The sequence below is a fragment of the Ochotona curzoniae genome, unplaced genomic scaffold (assembly GCF_017591425.1).
Source record: "Ochotona curzoniae isolate NIBS_2020 unplaced genomic scaffold, NIBS_Ocur_1.0 contig_4895, whole genome shotgun sequence".
In the NCBI taxonomy this organism is placed as follows: domain Eukaryota; kingdom Metazoa; phylum Chordata; class Mammalia; order Lagomorpha; family Ochotonidae; genus Ochotona; species Ochotona curzoniae.
This window is the reverse complement of record NW_024466413.1, coordinates 460,591-486,391: the sequence shown is the minus strand read 5'-3', so window position 1 is coordinate 486,391 and position 25,801 is coordinate 460,591. Positions and strand designations below refer to the sequence as shown.

Genomic DNA, 25,801 nt, shown 5'->3' with positions numbered 1-25,801 from the left:
GTCACTTTGCATGACAGCCTGGCCTTAGTCGGGCTTCTCCCCACACACCAAGGATCAGCTCTAACACCCCCTCTTCCGAGAAGCAGCTTCGCCTCCAAGATCCACCTCTTTCGTGTGGCCTTCAACCTCTCCTCATTTTGCTTTTGGAAACTGAACAGAGACTTCTCAGAAGAAAGACCAGTGTACTCCCTGTGCAGAAGGAGGGCCAGCGTGCTCCCCACACAGCTACACATGCTGCAGGGTTTTCTGGGCTAGCTTTTCTACACAACCTGTCCCTTCCAAAAACAAAGTGTGGCATCACTAAGTGTCCAGGACACGTATCCTCACTGAGACACACGGTGAGGTGTCACCTGTGCTGTCCTGAGTGGCAGCAGGTGGCTCATGGACACACATGAGGTGGAGGGGGCTGCCCACAGGTGTGGGAATGCTGACCCACTCTGCAGCGAGTTGTGGGTGTACAGGGGTACTGGCGGTCTCAGGAGCCCAAAGCAGGCAGCCCTTCTCCTGCTGTTTTCCTGCGGGGCTCTGGGCTGGGGCACCTGTACACTCCCCGCTCCCGGGCCTGCCGCACCACAGCAGGACTGCCCTGCTCCAGCCGGAAAGCTCAGCTCTGAGGCTGCAGGTACTTGGGCAGCTCCCTCGGCCCGCAGCCTCTTGAGGTGGATGCAGCTCTCTCCCGCCATGCCACGTAAGGCACATGCTAGCACAGTGCCCTTCCCTGCCCCTCACACCCCCTTCCACAGGGAGTGATGGGTCCTTTGGAACCACTCTGTACCCTCAGGCTAGGAAAGGGATGTGGCAACTGCAAGGGCACCCCAAGAGGAATGAGGCAGGGAGCGAGGCTGGGGGCGGGTTACTGGGGTCGCCTGCTCCAGGACCGGGGAACCTGGCTGCATTTCCTTGATACCTGACACTGTACTGGCCTTCCCCATGAGTATCTATGTGGGGTGCGGGTAAGAGGGCAGCCCGTGGACCACCTGAAAGAATGCAAGAGTCCCAGATGTGGGAGCCCGAGGGGAGAGGACGTGGTGTGGGGGTCTCATCTGGAGGGTGCAGGCCCAGAGAGTCTCTAGCAGGAAGGTGGGTGTGAAGGGGCAGCAGGCAAGGCACCTGAAGGTGGGGCACTCCCACGCACAGACAGACACACAGGCCTACCCTGCCGGTCCCTGGTGGCGTGGCACCGGCTGTTGCCAGCAGACAGCAGAGTGGCTGAGGAGTGAGACAGGCCCTTTATTGGGGAACTCGTCACAGACATGCACGCACGAGCTCAGCACCCAGAGCCCAGCCCAGCAGCAGAACACGGGACGTTTGCCTGCCATGGGCAGCAGGGGCAAGGGGGTGGGGGAGACGGGGGTCCTCTTGATGATGTCCACTGGCCCTTGGGGTTATCTCCCCTGCTCAGGGAGGGGGAGAAGGGGGCCTGAGTGGGAAAGGACTGGCCCTTGGGGGATGCCAAGAGTGAGGAGGAAGGCAGCCCAGCCCCACAGGGCAGGGCCAAAGGGAGGCCAATGGAAGGGGGCGAGGGGGGCAGGCAGTGGGGCCTGCTACAGGGGTGGGGCACCAGCATCAGCTTGGGGGAAGGATGGGGCTGCCTGGGGGGGATCTGAAGAAGCTGTGGGCTGCGGGAGGCGGGGGAGGAGGATGAGGAGGAGGAGGATCAAGAGGAGGAGCCGGGAGCCATCAGGGACGCCCTGGCCGCTGCAGGAGGGGGCTGCTGGCGCAGGGCGGCTCAGGCTGGGGCCTCCATGGCGCGCACGTGCACACTGGGCAGGCAGAACCAGGATGACGGCAGCTCCTTGCTCCTGCTGTCCTCCTGGAAGCGGATATGCAGGAAGAAGTCGCCCGTGTAGAGGAAGAGGAGCGCCCCGAGGCAGGCGGACTGGCCCGACGGCTGCACCTGGCGGGGGGGCGAGAGGAGGCCTCAGCGCAGCCCAGCAGGGGACCTGTGTGGCACCGGTGCCCCTCCTGAGCTGCCCCCACAAGCCTCTCTGACATTCCCCTTCCTGACCTGTCCTGGGGCTCAGGGAGACCCGACTGTGGGGCACGGGTGGGGTTTGCACGAGTAGTGAGGCTGGGCAACAAGGTGGGGACTGACGCCAGAGGTTCTGCTGCACAGCCCCATGACCTCAATGGGAGGCGGCCTTGTCCCCCACTTCCTGGTGCCTGGGGACAGGCAGGGGCAGAGGAGATGCTGCCCTGGGCCCCTGCATTCCACTCACCGCGTCCAGGTGGAAGGTGCTGGAACCCACGAAGGAGACGGTGCTGTGCAGGTCGTAGTTGTGCACGCCGTTCTGGTGGTCCTGGAACGGGACCACGGTGAGCGCGAACGGTCCCACGCTGTGCGGGCTCCGGTTGGTCAGCCGCACCTCCAGACGTACGGGGTCGCCCACTTGGCAGGCCGCTGCCTCCGAGTCGCACAGCTGTCCGTCCACCAGCACGTCTGCAGGGACACACAAGTGGCAGGCACGTGGCCACTCAGCACCCACGGCTTCCCTCTACAGCTGCCATCCGCAGAAGGGTGACCCACAATCCATACTCTCCCCAAGTGAAGAGAGGCAGGGATGGGTGTGAAGGATGGAGCTACAGCCCAGGGTTCTGTGTGAGTCAGGGGTTGCTGCCCGGATGAAGGACTCGGGCAAGGACCCAGACAGGGTGAGCGTGCCCAGGAGGGCAGCTGGTAAGCTGCTAGATGTATGCACAGTGCCTTGGGCCAGAGAACCAGCAGGAAAGACCCATCCCAGTCCCCAGAGGCACTTCAGGCAGGGAGATGACTCGGTGTTCTCCAAAAAGGGTCATGCTCCCACCTGCTATCCCCAAATAGCCAGGAACAAGGTTGACCGCCCCATGACCCATGTAGAAGGCCAGGCTGGTGTCTGAGAAGAGACCCAGGCCAGTGGCTCAGGGTTGTGTTATGCACAGCGTGGAGTCAGCGTGCACTGTGTTACAAATGGGGAATCCATCAGAGGAGGGCTGGGTGGATCTATGCTCTGACCCCAGACCAAGTCAGCTGCATTCCATCCTAGAATGCAAAGAAGGCAACCTCACATCACGGGCCCCTCTTTCAGTGAAGGCTGTCAGGAGTAGCTGGGGCCAGGGGCCAGCCTGGTCTACACCCTGTGGGTAAGCGGGTTCGAGCGAGCAGGAGTTGACTGCCCCAGGGCAGGTCCCACAGGACAGACTGCAGAGGCCCAGGAGGTCACGTGCTCCGGTGTGTCCCAGCTCCGTGGTGGCAAGGCCAGCACCTGCCAGACCAGAGACGCCTATACACAAGGGAGTAGCAGCCCCTGGGCTGGCAGGGTCAGCCTGCTCCCAGGGCCACAGGTGGGCGAGGAGCAAGGACACAGTACATGAGCCTGTCAGGAAATCTCCCCTGTGGGTTCAGGGGCTGCTGGGACCCAAGGACTCTGCATGGGAAAGGAAGGGGTGACGATGGGGCCCCAGCTGCGAGCTATCTCCTGAGGTAGGGGACTCTCACGAGGAGGAGGCGACACCGCCCTGGTCCCACCTCTCCCTACTGCACCTGTGCCACAAGCAGCTGCGAGTACTGGACCTAAGGCGTGTGGTACAGGATGTCAGGCTTAACCCAAAAGCTTTTTGCCCCATTCCCTGCTACTCGGGGGGTGGCGGTGGAGCCCCAGATGTGCCCACCCCAACCCCCCTTTCCTACTCAGTGAATGTACGTTCCCCACACAGAGTCCGGGCAGAGGACACCGGGGCCCACCCCAAGAGGCAAGGAGGCCTGGGGCCCTCCCCAGCCCCTGCCTGCCACGTTGGTGCCGCAGCCCGAGGGCTCTGCCAGAAGCTCAGGTGACAATGGCAGAGGAGGCCTGCAAGAGCAGGAGCGAGGGAGCCGACAGGCCCATGCGGGTGGCCCCAGCCTGCCTGGCCCGGCCATAAAAGCAGGACCTCTGAGGAGGTCAGAGAGTACAGGGGCAGCTGCAGCCTCCAGAGGTACAGAGAGGTGACCCGAGCCACTGTGGGGAGTGGCCACGAGGGAGGGGAGGCAGGTCCTAAAGGGACACAGGGTGAGAAGTTGCCCTGACCGGGGGCCATCGTCCTTGCTCTTAAGTCAGTCGAGGGCCATGGAGACCTGGGGGAGGGGTCTGCCTGCACCTGTGCCCTGTACCTTGCTGTCACCACGCTGTGTGGGAATACACCTGCTGAGTGCCAGGCTCCAGGCAAGGGGCAGCGTGGGGACTGCCTACCGCAGCCAGCTCCCAGAAAAGCCTGATGGGGCAGGTGCTTTCCTGGATGCACTTCCTGGAGCGGTCCCAAGGCTGCTCCCAGGGATGCAGTGGTAAGTGCTGGGCTTCTGGCAGGATGGCAGCTCCACAGCACAATGCGTGCTGGTCTGTCGGTGTTCACCCCCTGGGCTCATCTGCCACAGGACCCACACAGTCACACTGTCCCAGATCGATGCCACTTCAGCCTGACCGGGGACATGTTCTCCAGCCCTGGAGATGGCTGGTTCATCACAGCCCTCTCCTCTAGGCTCCGGTACATGCAGGATCCTGAAGTGGGGTGTGGTCTGCAATGACTTGTGTCTTCTCCCTGACCGCGTGGTCTTCCACACCCACTGTGGCAGCAGCAGGCCGCTGCCCTTTGTCTGAAGGGGCTAGTCCCTGGAGGAGCAGGATGGTGTATTTCACCTGAATAGTACCTGGCCAGTGGTCACCTGGGCCATTTCTATCTTCAGCTCCTACACACAGCAGGGCAGTGGACCCTGGCAGGCTGCAGGGCACCAGGGGTGCACACAGCATCTCAGGCTCTTTTGGGTGGGCATCATGGCAGGTCGCCGGGGGAGCGGCCAGGCAGGCACTGCTCGGAGTTGGCGGTGGCATCCATTCCCAGCTCCTGCCCCCTGCGCCCCTCCCTGCATCCCTGGCTGCCATCTCCTTCCCAATCTGCCTGACCAGGTGCAGGTGGGCGACGTGGCCCATGTGTTGGCTTTTATTGCCACATCCCTGATCCCCCTGCATTGCCCCGGCTTCCCAGGGTTTACTCATGCTGAGAACCACCAGCCCCTACTCTCCACTCTCACTTGTTCTACCCCCCAGGGTGGGCCTACACCTGGCTGAGGGGCGGATGCATGCTGCAAGACGTTCCCTCAGCTTGGCAGCATTGTTTGAGACCACCAGAGAGAGTGCCACAGTGAGAGGCAGGATGGGGCAAGCTGGAGGCCAGTTCTACGAAGTCGAGGCCAGCAGGATGGGAACGGGCAGGCAGCACCTGCAGTGACCGTCCCAGGAGGGTCTGCAGGGAGTGGGCAGGTGCAGGAGGATGACTAATGCATGTCTCCCTGTGAACAGGAGCTGGGCTCAGCTCACACAGCAGCCCCAGGCCTGGGGCAGAGCCCAGCTTTCTGTCTGGGGAGTGCCGGCCACTCACTTCTGAGTGTTACCACGGCCGAGGACAAGGCCACACTCCTCTGAGTGGGTGGCAGAGAGGAGCCCGCTGGAGGCATAGGGGACAGCACAGGCAGGTTCTCGCATCCCCTCCTCCAGCACAGTCTGCACCCTGCTCCCTTAGGGGCTGAAGGGAGCCCATGACACATCACCAGGTCTCAGGGTGATGACGTGCAAGCGGCTTTTTCAGCAGCAAAGGATGATTTGTGGCTTTGTGGGCTGGATGGCTTACCCAGCAGCTTGCTTGCCTCCCCAGCTCCCTGCTCCTTAGGCACAGCTCCCAAGGCCATCCCAGGGAGGCTGCCTCCTTGGCCTGTCCCATGACCTACCCTCCAGCAGGTAGTCACCAGGAGACCAGAGAGGGGGCATCTGGCACAACTGCATCTGGGCATTGGAACAAAATGCAGGCTCTCAGGGCACCTTGCATTGGGAAGGAAGGAGCTGCAGGCCTGGGGGAGCCTGCACTAGCCACGCAAGCCTGCTTCTGCCCAAGCAACACAGGGAGCCCTCGTGTGGGGATGGCAGGACGTCCTGGCTTCCACAGCCAAACCTGACACAGGAGAGCCTGGGGGGCCATTCCCCAGGAGCATCACTGAGCTCAAGGCAACTCAAGAAAGTGACTGGTTTCACCAAAGAAGCCAGTAAACACTGCACCTTGGGTGGGGGGACACAAAGGCAGCTCTTTGCTGGTCCTTGTCCCAAGCTGGGGAGGTGACGAGGGCCGTTCTGTTCTCAGTGGAGCTGAGTGGTTGTACATACAACCAGCTGAGCCGGTCTGGTTCCCAGTTCTTCACCAGTGGGAGCCCAAACTGAACGTGATCCTGGCACATGACCTGCAGTCTAGGCTCCGCCTCTGCCCTTCTCCCACTGTCTCCTATACACTCCCACTGACACTTCCTGGGCCACCTGCCACTTGGTGTGCCTGAGAGGGAAGCTGGGAGAGAGGAGCTGGTGGGAGCTGGAGAGAGCAGGGCTAGTGCCAAGAGGGGGTTGGCACTGAGCCTTCCGATGCCCCTGCTTCCTCCCCAGACCCTCTGGCCTCTGGGGCTCCCCACTACTCTTTGTGCTGAGGCTGAGCTGGGGCCTGAGGCAAGCTCCTATGCACAGGCGTGGATGGAGAAAGGAGAAGAGCTCTTCCCACTTGCCTCCGGGGGCTGGAATGGACTCCGTGGGTGCCCATGGGTCACACCTATGCCACATTATGTGCAGACAGCTCCCTGGGGGCGGGGAGCCCAAGCCTAGCTCTCCACCCACCGAATGGCATGCGTTTTCCAGCAGTTACCATGCAGCTAATGAGCTCCTAAGCCAGGATGTAGCCGCCTGGGCCACCGGGGGAGGGGCCCCACGCGCAAGATCTGCGTGTGTAATTACCCTCAAGTAGACAACAGCTCCTGAGGAGCAGTTTGGCTCTCTGGGGTAAATAATTTACTTTTACAACTTTTCATTAAAGATTAAAGGGAATTAAATTAACATTAAGGCAGACTGGGAATCGGAAAGACCTGTGCCACTAGCTTGCGGGGATGTTCTCTGGGGGTGCAGGAGGCTCCCAGCTCCTGAGTGCCACCCTCAGCCTGGTGCCACAGAGCGACGGCGCTGAGGCTGCAGGCTAGGGCTGGAACCATACTGCCACCACTTACACCATGCATGGGGACTGGGGTCATGTAGCTCATGATGCGCCACCATTCATCCACACACGGCGTCGGGGTCCCACAGCCCACAATGCGGCCACCGGAAGCAGCCGGGACCCCAGCTGGAGAGGGGAGGAGTGTGAGCACCGAGGAGGAGAAATGCAGAAGAGAAGTTGGAGACCCCAGAGAATGGAGGGGCGGGAGTCTAGAGCGGGACTGCAGTCAAGCCTTGGTAGCAGCTGAGGGCACAGGAGAGGTGCTGCTGTGTGCCACGATGGCAGGTGCGCCCGGCCTGGCTTCCAGCTCTGCAGAACAGTGGGTCTGTGGTGTGAGCACACTGGCTGGAGACCCCATGGGGCTGCAGCAGGAGCAGAGGCAAAGGAACCAAGAGAAGGCAGGAAGCTCCTGGCTGGAGCACATCTCTGCCTGCTGGGGCCTGTGCTTTGTGTCTGGGAACTCAGATCCACAGCCCCACAGGCTGGCCGGCCTCATGGGGATAAGATGCTGCCAGGCAGAGCCCGCCTCCCGATGCTGCTAAGTGACCACTCGGGGCCCCTTTGGCCAACTCCCAGGGGGCCTGCTCTCCTGCTCAGTTGATGCCTGAGGCTCCTCTGGCTTCAAGAGGCCGAGGCAGGGACACAGCCAGCACAGAAACCCATCTTCCGGCACCAAAGACTGTGCTTGCCCCCTTAGGCCTCTGGTGCTCAGGAAGGTAGCACTGGTTGTGACCGTGGTCCTTGGGGCTGGGCTCTTGTGGCAGCTGGTGGTAGCACCTCTGACTACATCTCAAGGCCTAGTTCGCATGTGCCCCTGGTGAGAGACCCTCTCTCACAGTCCTCAGGGAACAGCTGACCTTGGGAAGGCTCTAGCTTAGCTTGGCCGCCACGCAGCCCGAGTCCAGCTCTGACCAGCCCCTCTTTCTCCCTTTGGTCCTGGGAGGGACCGGCCAGGGGCAGCCATCTGCTAGAGGCTGCAGGGACAAAGCATGACAAGATGGGCCTGAGTACTGGAGGACAGAACTGAGGGAAGGGGCGCCAGTGAGCCCCCAGCTGGCCAGGCCAGTGCCCACCCTGCCTCCTGGCACCAGTCCGGTGCAGGCACAGCACCTGGCACCCCTTCAGTCCTCACTGAACGAACCTGCGAGCACACAGAGCCAGCACCTGGGCAACCAGGGATCGCAGGTGTTGGGGTTTAGAGGGCCACGGCTCTGCCACTGCAGCTGTCAAGTGAGGCCCATCTCGTGCTTGAGGCCTTACTTCTTTGGGGCCCAAGGGGCCAGAGTGCACAGATCATGTGTGGCTCCCAGAGAGGCTGCAGGCCCATAGCCCCGACCTCCAGTGACTCTCCTTTCTGTTGGGGATGCCGACGGCTGCAGCAGAGGGTGGAAGCTTAATGCCAGGTGGCTCCAGGAGGCTGTGCGTCTCAGTGCCGGGGGGTGGTGTGTGCGGGGGGAGCTGCCCTGCTGTGACAAACAGGGTCTTGCGCATGGTTTTGCTTTGAGCCAACACCACCCCAGGGCTTGTGTGTGGGCCTGGTGTGGCCTCCTAATGGGGGAAGGGCAGGCAGAAGGCATATCAAGGACCAAGCCATCTTTGTCTTCTCCCACTACAGGGCCTCACCCGACTCAGAGCAGGCCCAGCTCTTAGGCCTGCAAGTTGTGGGAGGGGCCCTGGAACCCCGGACCCAGGCAGCTGGAGCCGGTACAATTGCCAGGGTCTGTGCCAGGCCAGGTGAGGTGCACTTGAGGGGAAATGGAACAAGCTTAGCTTCTCTGTGTAGGAAGGGGCCTCATGTCCAGGGCCCCTGGTTTCGGAGGAGCTGGGCCTTTCATGCTTGGAGGCTCCACCCTGCCCCATCTAAGGGAAAAGCTTGCTTCAAATATTGACTCAGCATCTTAGCTCCTGTAACCAGTGCTGGGGACGCAGAGATAAGACTAGAAATACCCCCTGCCTGCTGCAAGGTGGGGTGCACACAGAAGCAGAGCACACAGTCCTCTCAGTAGGAAGCTGAAACCAGGGTTGAGGGGGGCGGGTGCCAGGCATGAGGAAGTCTCATCGTTCATTCACCTGTTGATTTAACATATTTACTGGGCACTTCCCAGCTGCCAGGCTTCCCGGGAGAGGTGGGCAGGGTCAGCCTGTTGGAAGGTAAGGGTGCAGAGACCCACCCCAGCCCTGAGAATTCAGAGCCTCCTTGGGCGGGGTAAGGAAGGGGGAGAAGCAGTGACAGGCAATGGGTGGAGCTGCTGCAGCAGAAAAATCAGGTGACCTCACAAGTCACTTGAGGGAGTCGGGGAACAGCTCCAAGCTGTGTTCTAAGCTGCTACTGCCAAGTCTAAATTGGGCTTTGGATGCCAGAGCCTGTGCCATGGCCGCTAGCTCTGGGGTTCCCACTCTGGTGCCTCGGCAGCTGGAGGGAGTCACGGGAGGGCAGGAACAGCCTTGAACTCTCTGAACCTGAACCCAAGATGCTGTGAGTGCAAGCAGGTGCCTCTGGATCCTTCCTGTGCCAATTCAGAGCAAATGTTGATGCCGGCAGCACTGCGGACAGAGGTCAGGTGCCGTCCCAATCTTACCGCCAGCTAAAATAGGGACAACTGCTGTCTCATTTCATAGAGAAGGAAACCAAGGCTTAAGAGAAGTCAGGATACAGCGCCCAGCAGGGCAGACTAACGGCTAAATTCCTTGCCTCGATCACACTGGGATCCCATATGGTCACTGGTGCCAATCCTGGAAGCTTCCATCCAGCTCCTTGCTTGTGGCCTAGGAAAGCAGTTGAGGACAGCCCAAAGCCTTGGGGCCCTGAAGCCATGTGGGAGACCAGGAAGAGGCAGTACAGGGACCTGGCAGGCTCTGCCCAGTGCCTTTGGCAGGACAGACCTTGTGCTCAGAAGGCCCAGCTCCCAGGCAGGGGGATAGGCCCCCAGCCCAGTTGGCTGGCCACAGGCACCACTCACACCTCACCTCTGGACCTAACCCCTGTATCTCCACATCATCTTGTTTTTGTCAAGAGTCTGGCTGTGCAGTTTGTCTCTCTGACCTCAGCAGACTCCTGGTGCCCCAGGCGACAAGCGCTGTCTGCTGCCCAGGCCGTCTTTGGCAAGGGCACTGTCAGATGGGCTGAGCTGAAGCCCCTGCCCCAGAAGTTCCTCTATTTGCCATCTCCCACCTGCTCTGGGAGACAAGTGGGCCTTGCCCTTCTCCAGCAGGGGCCTTGCACAGTGCTGCCTCTCATGCCTCCATTCCTGCCCCCAGGAAGCTCTCCTGCACCTGCCCCAGCACAGACAGGGCCTCAATACTCCCCCTGCACCTCCATACCATGGACCTCATTTCTCTCCAAGGAGGGAACTCCAAGGCTTCATTGCCTGATGTCCCCTTGGGGACCCAATAGACAGCTGCTGACCCTTAGTCCCCACATGGGCCTCCACGTGCCCTTGTCCAGTGCCCCCTGGCTGCTGGTGTCACAGCACGTTCACTTGATGGCAGCGATGTCCTAGCTGGCTCCCTACCCTGCAACAGGGATGTGGGTTAGTCTCACAGCCAGGGGCTGCCACACCTCTTCTTTCTAGGCTGGGGAACCCCAGGAGAAATCCAAGCCCCCGCCCCAGTGAACATGGGTGAGTCTTAGGGGAAACTAGAGATCTTATCAGCTGTTTGCTGACTGGCTTCTGATTAACCAAAAAGAGAAAATAAGACAACAAGTGTCCCTGAGCCATGGGCGGGGTGGTGGAGACAGGAGAACCAGGCGCTTGTGACCACCCCACCAGGGGAGGGCTGCTGGGGCTGGCTTGGAATCTATCCCTGCCCCTGCCCATTCCCCTCAACCCCTGCCCCCCGCAAGGCTGTGCCCCCAGCAGTCCAAGGGAGACCTGGTCCATTGCAGGTGCTTTGCCAACACTTGCTGTTGAGCAGAATCTGCCTGGGCTGCCTGCCCCTGGGCAGCTGGCACCTAGCTGCCTCCTGACCTGGATGCCTTGGGCTGCCATCTGTCCAGTCGGCCTGTTCAGGACCATGGAGTGGTCTGTTCCATGGGGGACTGGGGAGGGTTCCCTAGCCTAATGGCAAGGACATTAAGTTAGGGCTCCCAGTTCCCTGTGAGACCTGGGCACTTCCTCCAGCTGGTGTCCTCAGAGATGGGGAGACAGAGTTCAAGGTCATGCAATCCCAGCCACTCGCAGGCATCTCTGGCCAGGGGTAGCCAGGGAAAGCACAGACCTTCTGCTCAACCAGTGGTCAGCACTGCCTCTCGAACCAGCTCTGGCCTGCTGGGAACAGCACCTCGATGGCCTCCTGGCCTTGCCCTCCGCACAGCACAGAACAACTTATTGCCTGAAAGCCTCAGAAGGCTTTCCAGTTTACGTGGGATAAAATGCATACTCTCACACACCCCGTCTGGGGACTGGCTCTGTCCTTTCTGCCTCACCCTTAGCTGCCCTGGCCTGTCTTACACTGCTGTCCTTTGCACAGACGCCGAGCTTGCCAGGCCCACACAGGCCCTGCAGCTCTGTGACATGGCTCTTCTGTGTTCACGGAGGGTCCCTGAGAGCTGCCCGCAGAGGGAATCAATCTGCAGCCACAGGAATATGAGACAACACACTGCCTCTGTTGGAGCCATAGAATTTGCATCCCTTGGTCCTAGCACAACTGGGTGAGGGGCAGGTGGTGGCTGCCTCCCAGGGAAAGGAGTGATGGGAACCCCTGAGCAGAGTGTGCCCCCAGAAATGCCCCCAGAGCACCGGGGTTTAGGACAGCCAATCTGGTTTTGCTCATGGACTTGCAGGTTCAGGGGCTGAGAAAGGGCTCAGCCAAGCAGCCCATCTGATCCCTGTGGCCTCAGTTGGGTAGCGTGGCAGTGTGTGTGTGTGTGTGTGGGGGTGCTGGGGATACAACCTGTCCATTGTCTTCTGCTCCACATCTGGATGCCTCCCCGCCTCCCTCTCTTGTCTGCAGTGTCTCCCAGGAACTTGAGCCTCCCTCTCATATCTAGGTTATCTAGGGTGTCACCTGACTTGGAAGTAGCTGACTTCCAAAGGGGCAGAATGGATCTGTTGAGCCAACTCAGCTACATCCAAGACTGGCATACCATGCCTTTCTCCCTGTCCTAGGGGTCAAGGCGACAGCAGGGACCCTCATCTCCCAGCCCCCCAGTCAGGTCTGGTTTAGAACCAGGTGCTTGTGACACAGCAGAAGGGGTGAGGGAAGGGGAGAGCCTGACCACTGGAGGATAGTACAGCTTGCTACAGGGAGGCGTTTTTCAGAAGGAATTCCTGGTTCCTGGTGTCCACCCTGGGGGTACGTCACAATGCTATTTGTTCCTGTGGTGAGCACTAGCCAGGGGACACAGCAGGGGGTCATTCCTGGGAGATAAAGCCATGCAGGGCCATGGAGAGGGGCGCTGTGTCTGTGAGGCCCTCGGAGAGGTGGTCCTGCTCGGTGAGGGCGTATGATGAAGGTGTGAGCACTGGGTGTACAGCAGCAGCATGAGCTGAGAGACCAGTGTGGGGAGGAGCCAAGATCTGTCCTCCTGCCTTGGAAATCAGTGTCCCCAGCACCACCCCCGCTGGCTGCCCAGTGCTCACTTGTCAAACTAGAAGCAACTCTAGGACCCACCTCATGTCACCAACATCTAAACACTGACAAGCTGCCCATGAAGCTGATGGCTGGAACACGACACCACTCCAGACCTCCTACCTGGACCAACAAGGCCAACCCCAGGTTTACAATGTACAGAGTGCTCAGGGTCCTGGGCTGGAATGCGGTGCTATGGGGGGGGGGGGAGGGGACGGTGCGAGGACACCAGCCCCGACTTGTCTGCCTTCTTTACACCTGCCTCATGTAATGACCTCATTCTTGCTCCAGACCCAGGAACCCATTCCTCACACACCTGCCCCACGTGTCACGTATGCACCCCTCCCAGCTCTGTGGGCTGAGCGGTCCCTCCAGATGCCTGTTACACTGCCCCTTCTACCCGGTGCACACGAAGTCCTCTCCAGTGCTCCAGCCCCAGGGCCTGGGTTGCTGCTAGCACACACCTGCCTCCCTGCAGGTCTGCCCTGGGACCCTTTGAGGCCCCTCCTCACACTAGAAGGCAGGCTTCTGGTGGGCAGTGCCACTGGAGACCTGCAGATGTCCCTCAGCAACAGTGCCCTGCCATGAATGCTGCCGCCCAGGCCACCCCAGCCAGGGCCAGTTGCGTGCTGATCAGAGGTCGGGCAGCGGCCCAGACAGAGGTCTGCTGGGCCACTGCTCGGGAGAACCAGGCCATGTAAATCAGGATTTGTTCTGCTGAGTTCCTTAGAGTTCCACATTTGTTCAGGAAACAAGTGGTCATGGTGGGCGAGGTCCCAGGCACCCAGAGAGCCTTAGGGCTTCCCACTTTGCAGCGAGACCTTTCAGGAACCACAGACTATTCTACAAACACGTTACAGCTCATGTAAAGCCTTCCTGCAACAGACTTGTTCCGCCATGGCGCAGAGGCAGATTTGGGGTGGGGGCATGCAGAGGGTGCTTAAGCCACAGTAACTGGCTTCTGGCTGGACCCATACCCTGCACAGAGGTAGGGGAAATGGCAAGTGCGACAAGTGTGTGGACAGAGGAGAACCACAAACAGTGGACGAACACGGCGCAGACCTCTATGGAAGGTAAGAGCTGCTGGCTGAAGGGACTCGAAGGAGAAATGTTTTCATATGTATCTGGGTAGCAGGTGCAGGATCTAGGTAGGGATGGTGACCTCTGATTCCTACAGCATGGGTGAAGAACAAGGACATATCCTGGATTACGAGGCAGTGCCAAAAACCTGGAACCCCTGCTGAGGCCAAAGACAGCAAGGGGCTTAGCTGGGGGAGTGCTAGGTGGTACAACATAAGGGTGTATGTGGCACGAGGGGATGGGGCTACACAGACCAGCAGCATGCAGGCCTGAGACCCTGGGTTCACTTACACCTCCAAAGAGTGGCAGTGTTGGCAACAACTGCAGTGAATGAAGGGGTTCCTTGCTGCACCCATTTCCTGCCCTGTGCACCCAGGGTTGCCTGCCACAGCCAGCACACATCACTCAAGAAGAGCTACCGACCCAGAGCTCGCAGATCACTTTTGGCTGGTCCTAGAAGACACAGGCACTGGAGAACAAATGAGGACAGGCCTGAGGGCTGCGAGGGAGATGGCTGCTAGAGCAGATGAGTCTGGGACTCAGGATCTTCCCAGAGAGGTCTTGGCAAGTGGAGAAAAGCACACACGCGTGCGTGTGTGTGTGTGTGTGTGAGGGAGGGGGTGGGGGGACCAGAAGGGTACCAGAATGCCAGAGGATGCTACATGGTCAGTCAAGCTTCCTACCCCATACTCCAGCCCCTCATGATCCCTGCCCACCTGTTCCGGACCACGGCCTGGCTTCTGATGGTACCCTGAGAACAAACATAACCTGCACCCTAGGGCAGGCTGGGGCTCCCAGCCCAGGGAGACACCTGGCACAGCCAGCACTCTGCACCCGTCCTTCCTCTCCATGGGCATGTGCAGGTCTCCAGGAAAAGTGAAAGTGCATGTGAAGGACAGAGTACTGAGGAACATCATTAACTGAATATAAACAAAGTTCTCAGAGTGTCTCTAATGTTAAAATAGCTCATTGGGCACAGAAGACTCCCTGCTTCCCTACCTCCCATCTACCCACCTCAGGGCAGGTACTGCGATCCCCCATGGGGCCAGAGAGCGACTGGCAGGGAGTGGGCGTGGGCTCACAGGGGCTCGAGCACTAGGGGGGCATGGTCCATCACCACTTACTGAGGTTGTGGCTCCCAGATGTGCCCAGACAGGCTCAGCAAGACACAGAGTATCCAATTGATGGTTGACTCCCAGCAATGTTTGTGGGGCTCAGGGAGTTGTGTGGCAATGGGGCAGGGGGAGGGGTGCCATCAGCCGCCCAAAGGATGCTGATCCCTGGGGAGTGCCAAGGGCTGCAGCGGGTACATAAGCATCTTTGCAGACTGCTGAGGGCTGTGTCAGCCTCCTGGACATGCTCCCCAGAGCCCGGCGGCACCCTGGGCGGGAGCTGCTGGGAGGACACCAGGTCCCCTGCTGCCTGCCCAGCAGCCTGGGATGCCAGCAGCAGCTGAGGTCCATCTTCGGGTCCCTCGTCCAGTGAAGGTAACCTGGACTAGAGTGATGGGCCAGGTCACCATCACTTGTCTGTTTTGTGTCTCCCTTTCCTGTAAACAGCTCTCCTCTTCCCACACTGATAAACTGGCATTTCCCAGAAACACTTAGAAAAGGGCACAAAGCAAGTGGTTCAGGGCTAGAGATCTGCTGCTCCTCCGAGTGCTGGGGGTCACGCGGCTGAGGTTGCCCCAGGGGCAGGAGGAGAGCCGGCTGGCTGAGGGTCTGGTGTCCACCCAGTGAAGGTCAGGGGGCTGCGCCAGCATGTGTGTGAGCAGGCATGCGCCTGGCTCCGCTGGGTGCCTCACAGCCTTCTCCCCAGCCCCTCCAAGGCCGGCACTGTCTAATGTCACACACCTGTCCTCTGAGACCACCGGCCTCCCTGCCCCGTCTCTGGGATGTCCTCTCCATTCCTGCCACTGAAATTCAGCCCCAGGACTTGCCAGAGGCAGGCCCACTGCTGAACCCACCATGCCGAAGCAGGGGAGACACGTGGAAGAGGGGACAGGCGAGGAATCCCAGGCCTCCAAGTACACATCAGATGCTCTGGCGTGCTCCTCTATCCACATCAGCTGCCAGTGGAGGTCATCTGTCACCAAGGACGAGCACAAGGCCAGTGGACTCACGGGGCTGCACGCCAGATCATGAGGACAGGGGACCCAGACTTGGGCTTCTCAGCCCCCAATCAGACCTCGTCCTTAACAGCAAGCACATGGGCGGATCCTGCGGATTCTATGAGCCGAGGAGGAGGGGTGGAAGTCTGCAGGACACTGAGGCACAAGAACTGCCCAGGGGGAGATCAGCAGGGGACTGCTGCAGGAGCCTAAGGAAGTGTAAGGATGAAGACAAGTGGCTAGCAAGAGGGTCTGTCGGCTCTCACACCCAAGTCCTCGCAATGTTTACGGGGACTCAGAGCGTGCTTACAGGAGCATGGGGGATGATCCACTAGACACTAACTCCTGCTCTGAGCCTGCAAATAAATGATAAATTACACCAACCCTCCAGGGTGGGGCTGCTTCTGAGCACTTGAACAGCGTCTAGGACCTCTGGGGGCGCTGCCAGGCAGCAGCTGCAACAGATGTCCAGGGAGGTCAAGGTACTGCCAAGCGAGGCTCACGCCGAGGAGCGGCCCAGACTAACAGCAGACAGGCAATAAGGGCAGGCCCATGGCTATTTGCGAAGCTGAGTAATGACAGGGTGGGGAAACATAAAAACGACGCCCCTCCGCCAACAGGAGCCCATGAAACACACGGCATGTCAGACACAAATCAACAAGACGACGTGCACAGCAGATGATACCTTGTGGGAGGGAAAATAAAAATACAAAAAGTTGGAGACAACAGACCCCATCCAAACTAAAACACGAAGACAGAGGAAGCGCATGAGCCAGCTGTGAGCGCCACATGGCCGCTGGGTCCAGGACTGAGGGAAAGGAGACATACCTCAAGAAACGATGGTCAACTCCTTCCAAAATTGATTCAAAAAAACAACTCAACTTATAGCTCCAAGAGCTAAGCAAACCCCAAGCATAAGACATAAAAGGGGGGGGGGCGTCTTTGTGTGATAGGGGCTGTCACAGTGTGTGACATCAGCATCCCACATGGACACCAGTTTGAGTCCCTGCTTACCCTCTGACCCTGCTAACACACACAGGAAAGCAGCAGAGGATGGTCCCAGTGCTTGGGAACTTGGGTGGAGTTCTAGGCTCCTGGCTTCGGTCTGTTCCAGCCCAGCCCTCGTTGCCACAGTTGTTTAGGAAGTAAACCAATGGATAGAAAATTCTCTCTGTCTCTCTAACTCGATGTTTCAAATAAATAAACAAATCTTTTTTAAGAAAAAGAAAAGAAACAAGAAGTATGACCACATTGATGAAAACTATGAATAAGGGATTAGCCTTAAAAACAGATAAAGAAAGAAAGAACAGAGAGAAAAGGGGAGGGAGAGAGGGAGTAAGGGGGGCCGGGGAGAGAGAAAAAGAGAGAAAAAGAGAGAGAGAGAGAGAGAGAGAGAGAGAGAGAGAGAGAGAGAGAGAGAGAGAAAGAGCGGGGGAACAAAGAAAGAGAGAGAGATGAAAGTGACAGCCAACCTGCCATTGTGAGAGAAATGATGGCAGCTGGGCAACATTTTGAAGTTCTTGCTAAGACTCTGCCCCAGAAAACTCAGCTCTTACAAAACTATGACAGAAATAATTGTTATTTTTTCCTGAATCACAGAAGTATGAAGATTCAGCAGCAGACATAAAGAAAATGACAGCAGATGCAAACGGGGGTTGATCCAAACAAAGTGGAGCTCGGGAGACAGCACCTCCACGGACAGACATGCCACATCTGCTCCTCTCTAGAACACCTTCCACAGGGGCCAAGCATTTCCTGCAGCAGGAAGCCCAGCACGCATGGCGACGACAGGGCGTCTTTACTGCAATCAATGTGCAGTTGGGTAACGTCACTCCAAGACAATGAGATGGTGATAAGATGCATGTTTCAGAGCCAGCGTGGGGGCACAGCACATTGAGGGCACCAGTTTGTACTCAAGCTGTTCCAGTTCCCACACAGCTCATTGCTTATGGTCTGGGAAGACAGCAGACGATGGCCCAAGTCCTTGGGATCCTACCCTCATGTGGGAGACCATAAAGCACCTCCTGATTTTGGATCAGCTCAGCTCTGGCTCTTGCAGCCATGTGGGAAGTGAACCAGCAGATGGAAGATTTCCTTCTCTCTCTCCTTCTTTGTAAAATCTGTCTTTCAAATAAAAATAAATCTTTTTTAAAAAAAATGCATCCTTTTAAATCCCAAAGCTACCACTAAATACTAACACAAAGGAGATGAACTGTCTTTGCTCACAGATATTTCTGGAGAGTTGGGGGGTGGTCAACAGAAGTACTCCTGAGCAGGACAAGCAAGCACTGCAAGGTTTCAGGAAATCACATAGTCACACATCGTCCTGTATGTCAGCAATGCACAATGGAACTGGAAACGGAGAACACGTTAATAAAGAACATATCCAGAAATGAGAACCTGAGGCACAAATCCAACACAGTCTGTACCAACAGAAAAGAGAGATTTCCTAAAACTTATGAAACCAAAGAACTAGACAAGTGAAAGGACGCTCCATAATCCAGCTGCCAACCATCCCCAACTCCATCCTAAGTCCACACAAGCCCAACCCGACTCCCAGACACTGACAAACTGATTAGGAGGTTTGTAAGCAGAAGCCAAAGGCCCTAAACGGTCATGCCAGAGTACCAACACCACCCTACTTCATGAACAAAGCCAAAAGAGATTGTGGTGTTGACAAAAGAACTCTGGGGAGATCAGTGGAACAGAATGGAACCCTCAGCAGCAACCCTGGCTGACAAGGGAGAATGGAGAGAGGTGTTTTCACGGGTGGTGCTGGGAAAGCCATGTCTGCACGTGTAGACAAAATCATCTAGATGCAAACCTTCCATCTCCCCTGAAAGTCAGCTTACGTGATAGGCCGCAGGATAAAACACACAGCTATAAACCTCGATGCCACTGGGCAGGACACTCATACACAGAGCACAACAATGACCATGCAACCCATGCACTTGGATCCAATGGCAAAAGCTTCCCCTCTGGGATGGATGCTGTCAAGAAATGGTACAAGACGAGCCACCAGCTGACAGTCACTATGTCCAAAGACATACGTGGTGTGGGGTTGTTACCCAGGAGACACACAGAACCCTAGAAATTTCATGTCAAGAAACATACAACCTGATTCTCAAAGTTGAGCTGAGACTGGAACACCAAACTGAAGAGGAGGAAGAGATGGCAAATACGCAAATCAAAAGACACGCAACATCATATGCTGGTGCATAACCTTAAAACAAACAAATCACAACACAGAGACCACCACGTGCTTCTTACAAAGGCCAAAGCCAAACATGCAAGTGACACCACGCACTGCAGGGGACGTGCAGTCAGATGCTCCTCGGCTGCTGCTCGGCATCCCAGCACGATGACCTGGTGATTTCTCACAACCCATGCAGCAGCCACACTATGGCATTTATCCACAGCAGTTGGAAAATTCTGTGTCTACACAAAGACCTGCCCACCAGGCAGCAAGACACCTGCTTACGTCATCATCATAAAAACTTGAGAGCAACCGAGGGGAGACAGCTAATCAAAGATCACTTAGTACCACAAAGAAATGATCAATCATACTAGAAAAAAAATACATGGGAAAATTAATAATAAGGACATGGATGCATTATGGAAAGCAGACATTATAATTCCAAGTATACGACATTTTGGAAAAGTTAAAAACATGGAGTTTAGAGAGGAAGGAGGGAAGAAGAAACCAAGGCAGGGGTGTTTCAGGGCACTGAGCCGCCGTACCGCAGGTCACCCACACAAAGCACAGCCTCAAGGGAGAATACCCAGGTACTCTACAGACCTGAGGTGATAATGAGTGTCAGTGCAGACTACTGCATCAAGTGGGAGGTTCAAGGTCACCACAGCTTCACTGACCACAGCCATGTGATGCTGAGGGTCAGGGCAGGTTCGCTGGCTGCGAGTGTGCCCCTGGTGGATGAGCGGCGGTGAGCTTGAAAGGCTGTGTGCACCTGTGCACACGCTGAGCGTGTAGCAGGGATGGGATCTCTGGCCTTTCTGCTCAATTTTGTGGTGAACTTCAAACAGCTCTTAAAATCAAATGTATTAAAAAATGATGAAATTGACAGACTACTTAAAGGTGGTAGGGAAAGGACCAAGGAACATTGTGACACAGCAAATAGGAAATGACAGCCATCACTTTAAGCATGCTGACAGCATGTTAATAACTGCACTACATACAAGTGGACTAAATGTACATGGACCCGATGAAAAGCAGATTGTCAAGACTTAAAAAGAAACCCAACTGCATATGAAAACATACTATAAATATAAAAAAGCAAAATGGGTTACAACTAAAAAAGCGCAGAAAAGGATATGTCATGCTGGTACTGATGCAAAGAAAGCTGCAGGCGCCATCCCAACCTGAGTCATTGATACGAAAGTCATCTGTGAACTCCAAAGGGCTCGACTGCTCACGACAGGGAAGAATCCTACACTCTGTACAAAGAGTGGAGCTGCAAAATCCCAAGGAGAGCCTGAGAGTTCAGTGGAAACAGACAACTCCACAGAGCGCTTGCTTGGTATCCCAATGATCAACAGCAAGTCAATCCCTCGAGCATCAAATATGTAAATGACATTATCAAACAACTTGACCTAATTAACATTTACAGAATATTAGCCCTGATATCTCCCAGAGTAGACATTATTTTCTAATGCACACTGAATATTAACAATGTAGACCATTATTTTTTTAGAGTAACTTTAAAAGGATTCAAGGCCTACAAAGCATAATGTCTAGCAATGAAATTCAATTAGTAATTGATAACAGGCTGATATCTAGAAAATCCCCTGTGCTTGCAGAAACTGAAAATAGGACTTGCACATAACCTTCTTCCCCAACCCCCGGTCAGAGAAAACAGTAAGTGGAAGATTGGAAATGACTTTGAACGGAGTGAAGAGAAAAACACAACGTAGTGTAAGTTGTGAGGAGCCGCCAGCACGGAGCGCAGGCGCTCTGAGAGCAGAGCAGAAGGCAAAGGTCCACGTGGGGCCTGAGCTTCCGCTCTAAGACACTGGCACCAGAAGAACAAAGTCAATCTGGCAAGAAAGCAATAGGAAATAAGGAATCGGCAAAGTGGAAATCAATGGATAGAGAACAGAAAATCAATGACACCAAAAGCTTGGTTCTTCGACAAACTCAATAGAATGAAAAAAACCTCTAGCCCAAACTGACCAGGAAAAAAGAAAGAATACATAGATTATCAATTTCAAGAAAAAAAAAGAGGTAACACCACTATAGAGTCTACAAATACCATGAAGAAGACAAAGGAATATTATGGAAATCTTTATGTCATTACATTTGCCAACCTGGATTAAAAGGACGTCTTGCTAGATACATACTACCAAAGTTCACTAAAGAAAAAAAAAATAGAGAAAGAAAATGTTCTTTAATGCCATCTATGAAGGAAAGTGGATTTGTAGTGGACACACCTGTCCAAGTTACTTCACAGATGGATTCCAGCAGGCATCTCAGAAATGTACAAGATCAACTCTCCACAAACTTCCAGGACATCCAAGAAGGAATATTCCCTAGCTCCACCTACGAGTCCGGGACTGCCCGGGGGCCAAAATCAGATAGCTAAGTTATAAGAAAACTATCAATAATATTGGTTCACAAACAGCAATGGCAAAATCTATTTATTAGGGATTCAAATCTGATGTACACAAAATGAATAATAGATCACTAGCAACTACAGCTCCATCTCATGAATCTAAGTCTGTTTTAGCACCGGAAAATGAACCCGTCAACCAACAAGCCTTACCCTAACCAGGGAAGTAGGCCCGCAGGGTTCGGGATGTGGTGAAAGGGCTGAGCCTCCCCACTGGTGTTCAGCATCGTACTGAAAGCAGGAGCTGCTGCGAGGAAAGAGTATAAAGCAAGGGCATCGGGTCGGAGAAGTAAAATCATCCTATCCTTAGGGGACACAGTCGAGTTCGTAGAAAATCCAACAGAATCTGTAAAACCAGTTACCACAGCCACTAAGCGGTGTAGGACGACTGTAGAATGTAAGATTGACACAGAAACGTACACACACATCCCTTCTCGGCAAGACCACGCGGACACAGGTCAATGAGAAAACACACCTTGATCCTGGCTGACCAGACCCGAGTGAAGAGGTCAGTCCTCCCCTAAACTGCTTTGTATGTTAACATCAAAATCTCAGCCAAGCTTCACATTTTCAATGGACAGGGAGAAACTGAACAGATTCACGCAGAATGGACAAAGGATCCAGACGAGGCACCACAGCACCCGATGGTGCGAGCTCCAATGGAGCGCCAGCCACGGACACAGTGTGTGGGCCTGGGGCCAAGGCAGACAGGCAGACCACAGAGAACAAGCTGTGCCAGGACCAGACACACACGCACACATACACACACACACACACACACACACACACACGCACACGTGCACACACAGACACACATTGACACAGTGTGTGGGCCTGGGGCCAAGGCAGACAGGCAGACCACCGCAGAGCTGCGCCAGGACCAGACACACAAACGCACACATGCACACACTGACACACACACTGTGTGTGGTGCTGGGGCCAAGGCAGGCAGGCAGACAGGCAGACCACAGCAGAGAACAAGTGACGCCAGCACCACACATACACACATGCACATGCACAGAGAAACACACAAAGGGTTTGAACCAACGTGCAAAACCTACTCATTTCAACAGAGGTGGCTGGGACAGGTAAATGTGCACATGCCAAAACGCACTCCGACCCATACTTGGTTCATTTCTAAGAATTAACTCAAAATGGATCTAAAAACCTGAAAGAGAAACATTTTTTAAAATACTCCTGGCAGAGCTCACAGGAGAAACTTCCTGACTTGCGTTAGGTTGCTATCCGTTACATCACCAAAGGCACAGTCGGTCGAAGAAAAAACTTGATCCATCGGACTTTAAAAGTGAGCGCTTTCTTCTCCCCCAGGACGCATCGTCGCTGGCCGAGAGAATCTATTTGCAAATACCAGACTTGATGAAGGGCTTTTACACAGAGTCCATAAAGCCATTCCTGAATCTACTAAAGTAATAGGCAAAGATTTGACTAGATACTTGGGGGGAAAGAAAATGAAGACAGAGGCTTGTGCTAAGACGCCCCCGTCCGTCAGTGGGGACACGCATGCCAATCAAACCCACAGGATGACACAAGGTCTCCTAAATGGCTGGAGTTAGCACCCAGCTAGTCAAGTCCTGGCCGGGGCTCAGAGGACCTGGAGCTCACACACAGCCAGTGGGGCTGCGGAGTGCGAGAACCACCCCAGGGAACTGTCTGGCAGTTCTCTTAAGAAGATAAACACACAGCTGCTCCGTGGGCCACACGCTCTGTGCCCAGGCCACCAGTCCAAAAGAACCCAGGCCTGTGTCCACACAGCCATGGGCGGAAGCAAGATCCATGTCTGACAGAGGAATGGACAAGGAACCCCTTGGTGCATACACACAGCAGGCAGAGTAAGCTCCCCCATGGGTCACCAAAGACCACGGCTGAGCAAAGAGCTGACAACAGAGCCGGTGGCACACGGATGCACAGCAGTGACAGGAGGGAAGTAACAAGCAGCCTGGGATAGAGGGACACGCTCAGGATGCTGATGGTGGGGAAGGCGGGGGCAGGGCTGGTGTACATTTGCCTAAACATGTCAAGTGAGTTGCTTTGGATATGTTTATTATATGTCAATCAGATCACAATCAAACTGCTCTTGACCCACACCCACCATGGGTTCAGCTGGATCACCAACCACACCCAGGCAGAAGGCCACAGGTTGGCAGGAATGAGTGAGCAGGGCCAGCCCACTCGGTCCTGGCCCAGGGGAATCATCCGGGCTCTTGGTTCTCCAGGGGCCACAGCCTGTGGACAGCAGGGGCTGCCAAGGCCTGCCGGGGTGTGTGCCCCTTGCTGCCTCTGCCCTGCGGGCTTTCAATCCCCAAATCAGAAAAAAGAAGTTCCCCGCAAAGTGTTACGGTAAACAGATCAAACCAAGGTATGTTTATTGTTTTCCCAAATCCTGGTCAGTTAAAAGTTAAAGACTGAATTCGTTTTCCACTTTGAGGTTTAAGAGGGTGGTTCCAAGAGGTGCGACAGCCAGCAGCTCTGGCCAGGCAGTTTCCCTCTGGCATCAACAGGCCGAGACTAGCAGGGGCCCAGACCTCCGGGCAGGCGATTCTCACTCTGGACCCCTCACAGCTCCTAACCCAGTCACGGGGCCTGTTCCAAGGCCGGGATTTTAAGCCAGGCTCTGGTCAGCAAACCACCTTCCCCGAGCATGGCTCCTGTTGCGTGCAAGTCTGCCTCCTGAGGCCCCTGCCCACATCAGGGACCTGGCAGCCAGCACAGGGTCTGGCCTGGCCTCGGCACGCTTCGCTCCCAGAGCAGTCAGCACGTGTTGTCGGGGTGTGCTGGGGGAGGGAAGGCATGGTGGATTAACTTTAAAATTTAACTTGCCTTCCTTTTCCCACAGGGAGAAGGGGTGGGAATGGTGTTCTAAAAATAGTCTGACCTGTCAAAACCAGTAACTATCAGGCAGAACCAAGGAGAGCTGCTGAGGAAGCAGTGTGCTGAGGAACGGCCGGGGTGCCGAGCCTGGGACTGTCCCGCTGCCAATGCCACGGGCACAGCTGCCCGGGGGGCAGCAGCTCTTGGTTCTGGCTTGGCATTTGCTTGGGCAATGCCACCCAACCAGGGAACGGGAGTCCCAGGGACACCTCACATGACAGCCCACGCCCCTGCCAGATGCTGGCCCTGGGCTCCCTGCTTTGTCTTCCACCCCCTCCTCCCAGTGTGGCTGAGTCTGGGGCTACTGTAACTTTGCCTTCATCGTGGCTCACAGAAGCGAGCGCACCTCCCAGGGCTCTCAGCCCACAGATGGCCACGCTTCCAGCTGGCCTCCGTCCCCTGGCTGCCCTCTCCCCCACCCCCAGGCTCCTCATCTGTAGAGAGGGGAACAGGAGCAGAGTTGGGGAGGCCTGGGCAGCCACAACCCTACCTGGCAGCAGGGGTGAGGCTGAGCAGGAGGCCCATGCCCTCTGCACAGGCACCGTCCACTCCAAACCCTTCAGGCTGTCTGCCTTCCCAGGGCAGACAGTGGTTGGGAAAGGAGGGCTTGTGGGGGTGCCAGAAACAGGCACTAGGGAACACCAGGCTAGGGTCAGGCCGAAAGCTTCAACGGAAGAGTCCGAATGAAGAGCAACTTGACTACAAAAAGGCAACAAAAAGTCAAAAGCCACCATCCTGGGAAGCATTCTAGATGCTGAGACACATGCCACTGTAGGGCCCCAGAACACCATCACGGCCACAACCGAGGCGCCTGTGGGACATCACAGAGGCCCACCATGCACCAGCACCACTGGTCAGGAGCGCCTGCCCGCTCGAGGAACGCTGCTGTGTGCGCATCTGCCACCTTTCCCGCAAGGCCTGGCCAACAGCCCATGGCTTGGTTCTCATGGACCTCCCAGGGACTTCGCTGGTAATCATCATGGCCTTGTCACCCTCTCTGCCCTCGTGACTCGGGCTGCTTGGAGTCGAGCCCACAGGAACCCGCCTCACAACGGGAAAGGTGGCCCCTGCACCCAGACTCTCATGGGTCTGGCCCCCTGGAGTCACTGGCTCTCATCACTGGATGATACTGCCTGCAAAAGGGCCAGGACCCTCACACACTTGTGGCAGCCAGAGTTGGGGGGTGTGCAGCCAGGCAGGTAGAGGGAGTGAGGGGTGGGAAATGCCAGAACACTGCCACCGAGAGGGCCCCAATGGGTAGCCACGGTGCGTGGGGACCACAGCTGGAGAGACTTGAACGCCTGCCTCATTAACAGGCCTCAGCTGGAAAATTTGAACACTGTAACCTGATTAACAACAGCTTTGCTGCTGCCTTTTCCCCTCTGCCTGCCCCTCTACCTGCCCTTCCACCTGCCCCTCCGCCTGCCCCTCTGCCTTCTCCCCTCACCCCTCCGTCTGCCCCTCAGTCTGCCCCTCCGCCTGCCCCTCTGCCTGC

The 25,801-nt window shown here is 56.3% G+C and overlaps 1 protein-coding gene across 1 annotated transcript in view; it reads right to left on the bottom strand.

Annotated features, from left to right (window-relative positions):
• Positions 1-1,547: 1,547 nt before the first annotated feature.
• TRAPPC9 (trafficking protein particle complex subunit 9) overlaps positions 1,548-25,801 on the bottom strand; it is a 338,695-nt gene continuing 314,441 nt past the window's right edge. Inside the window, exons 23-24 of the mRNA XM_040988506.1 lie at positions 2,220-2,440; positions 1,548-1,897 (exon numbers count right to left, since the gene is read on the bottom strand). Coding sequence (XP_040844440.1) covers positions 1,730-1,897; positions 2,220-2,440 — 389 coding nt within the window. The 3' untranslated portion in view covers positions 1,548-1,729. The remainder of the gene's footprint in view (positions 1,898-2,219; positions 2,441-25,801) is intronic.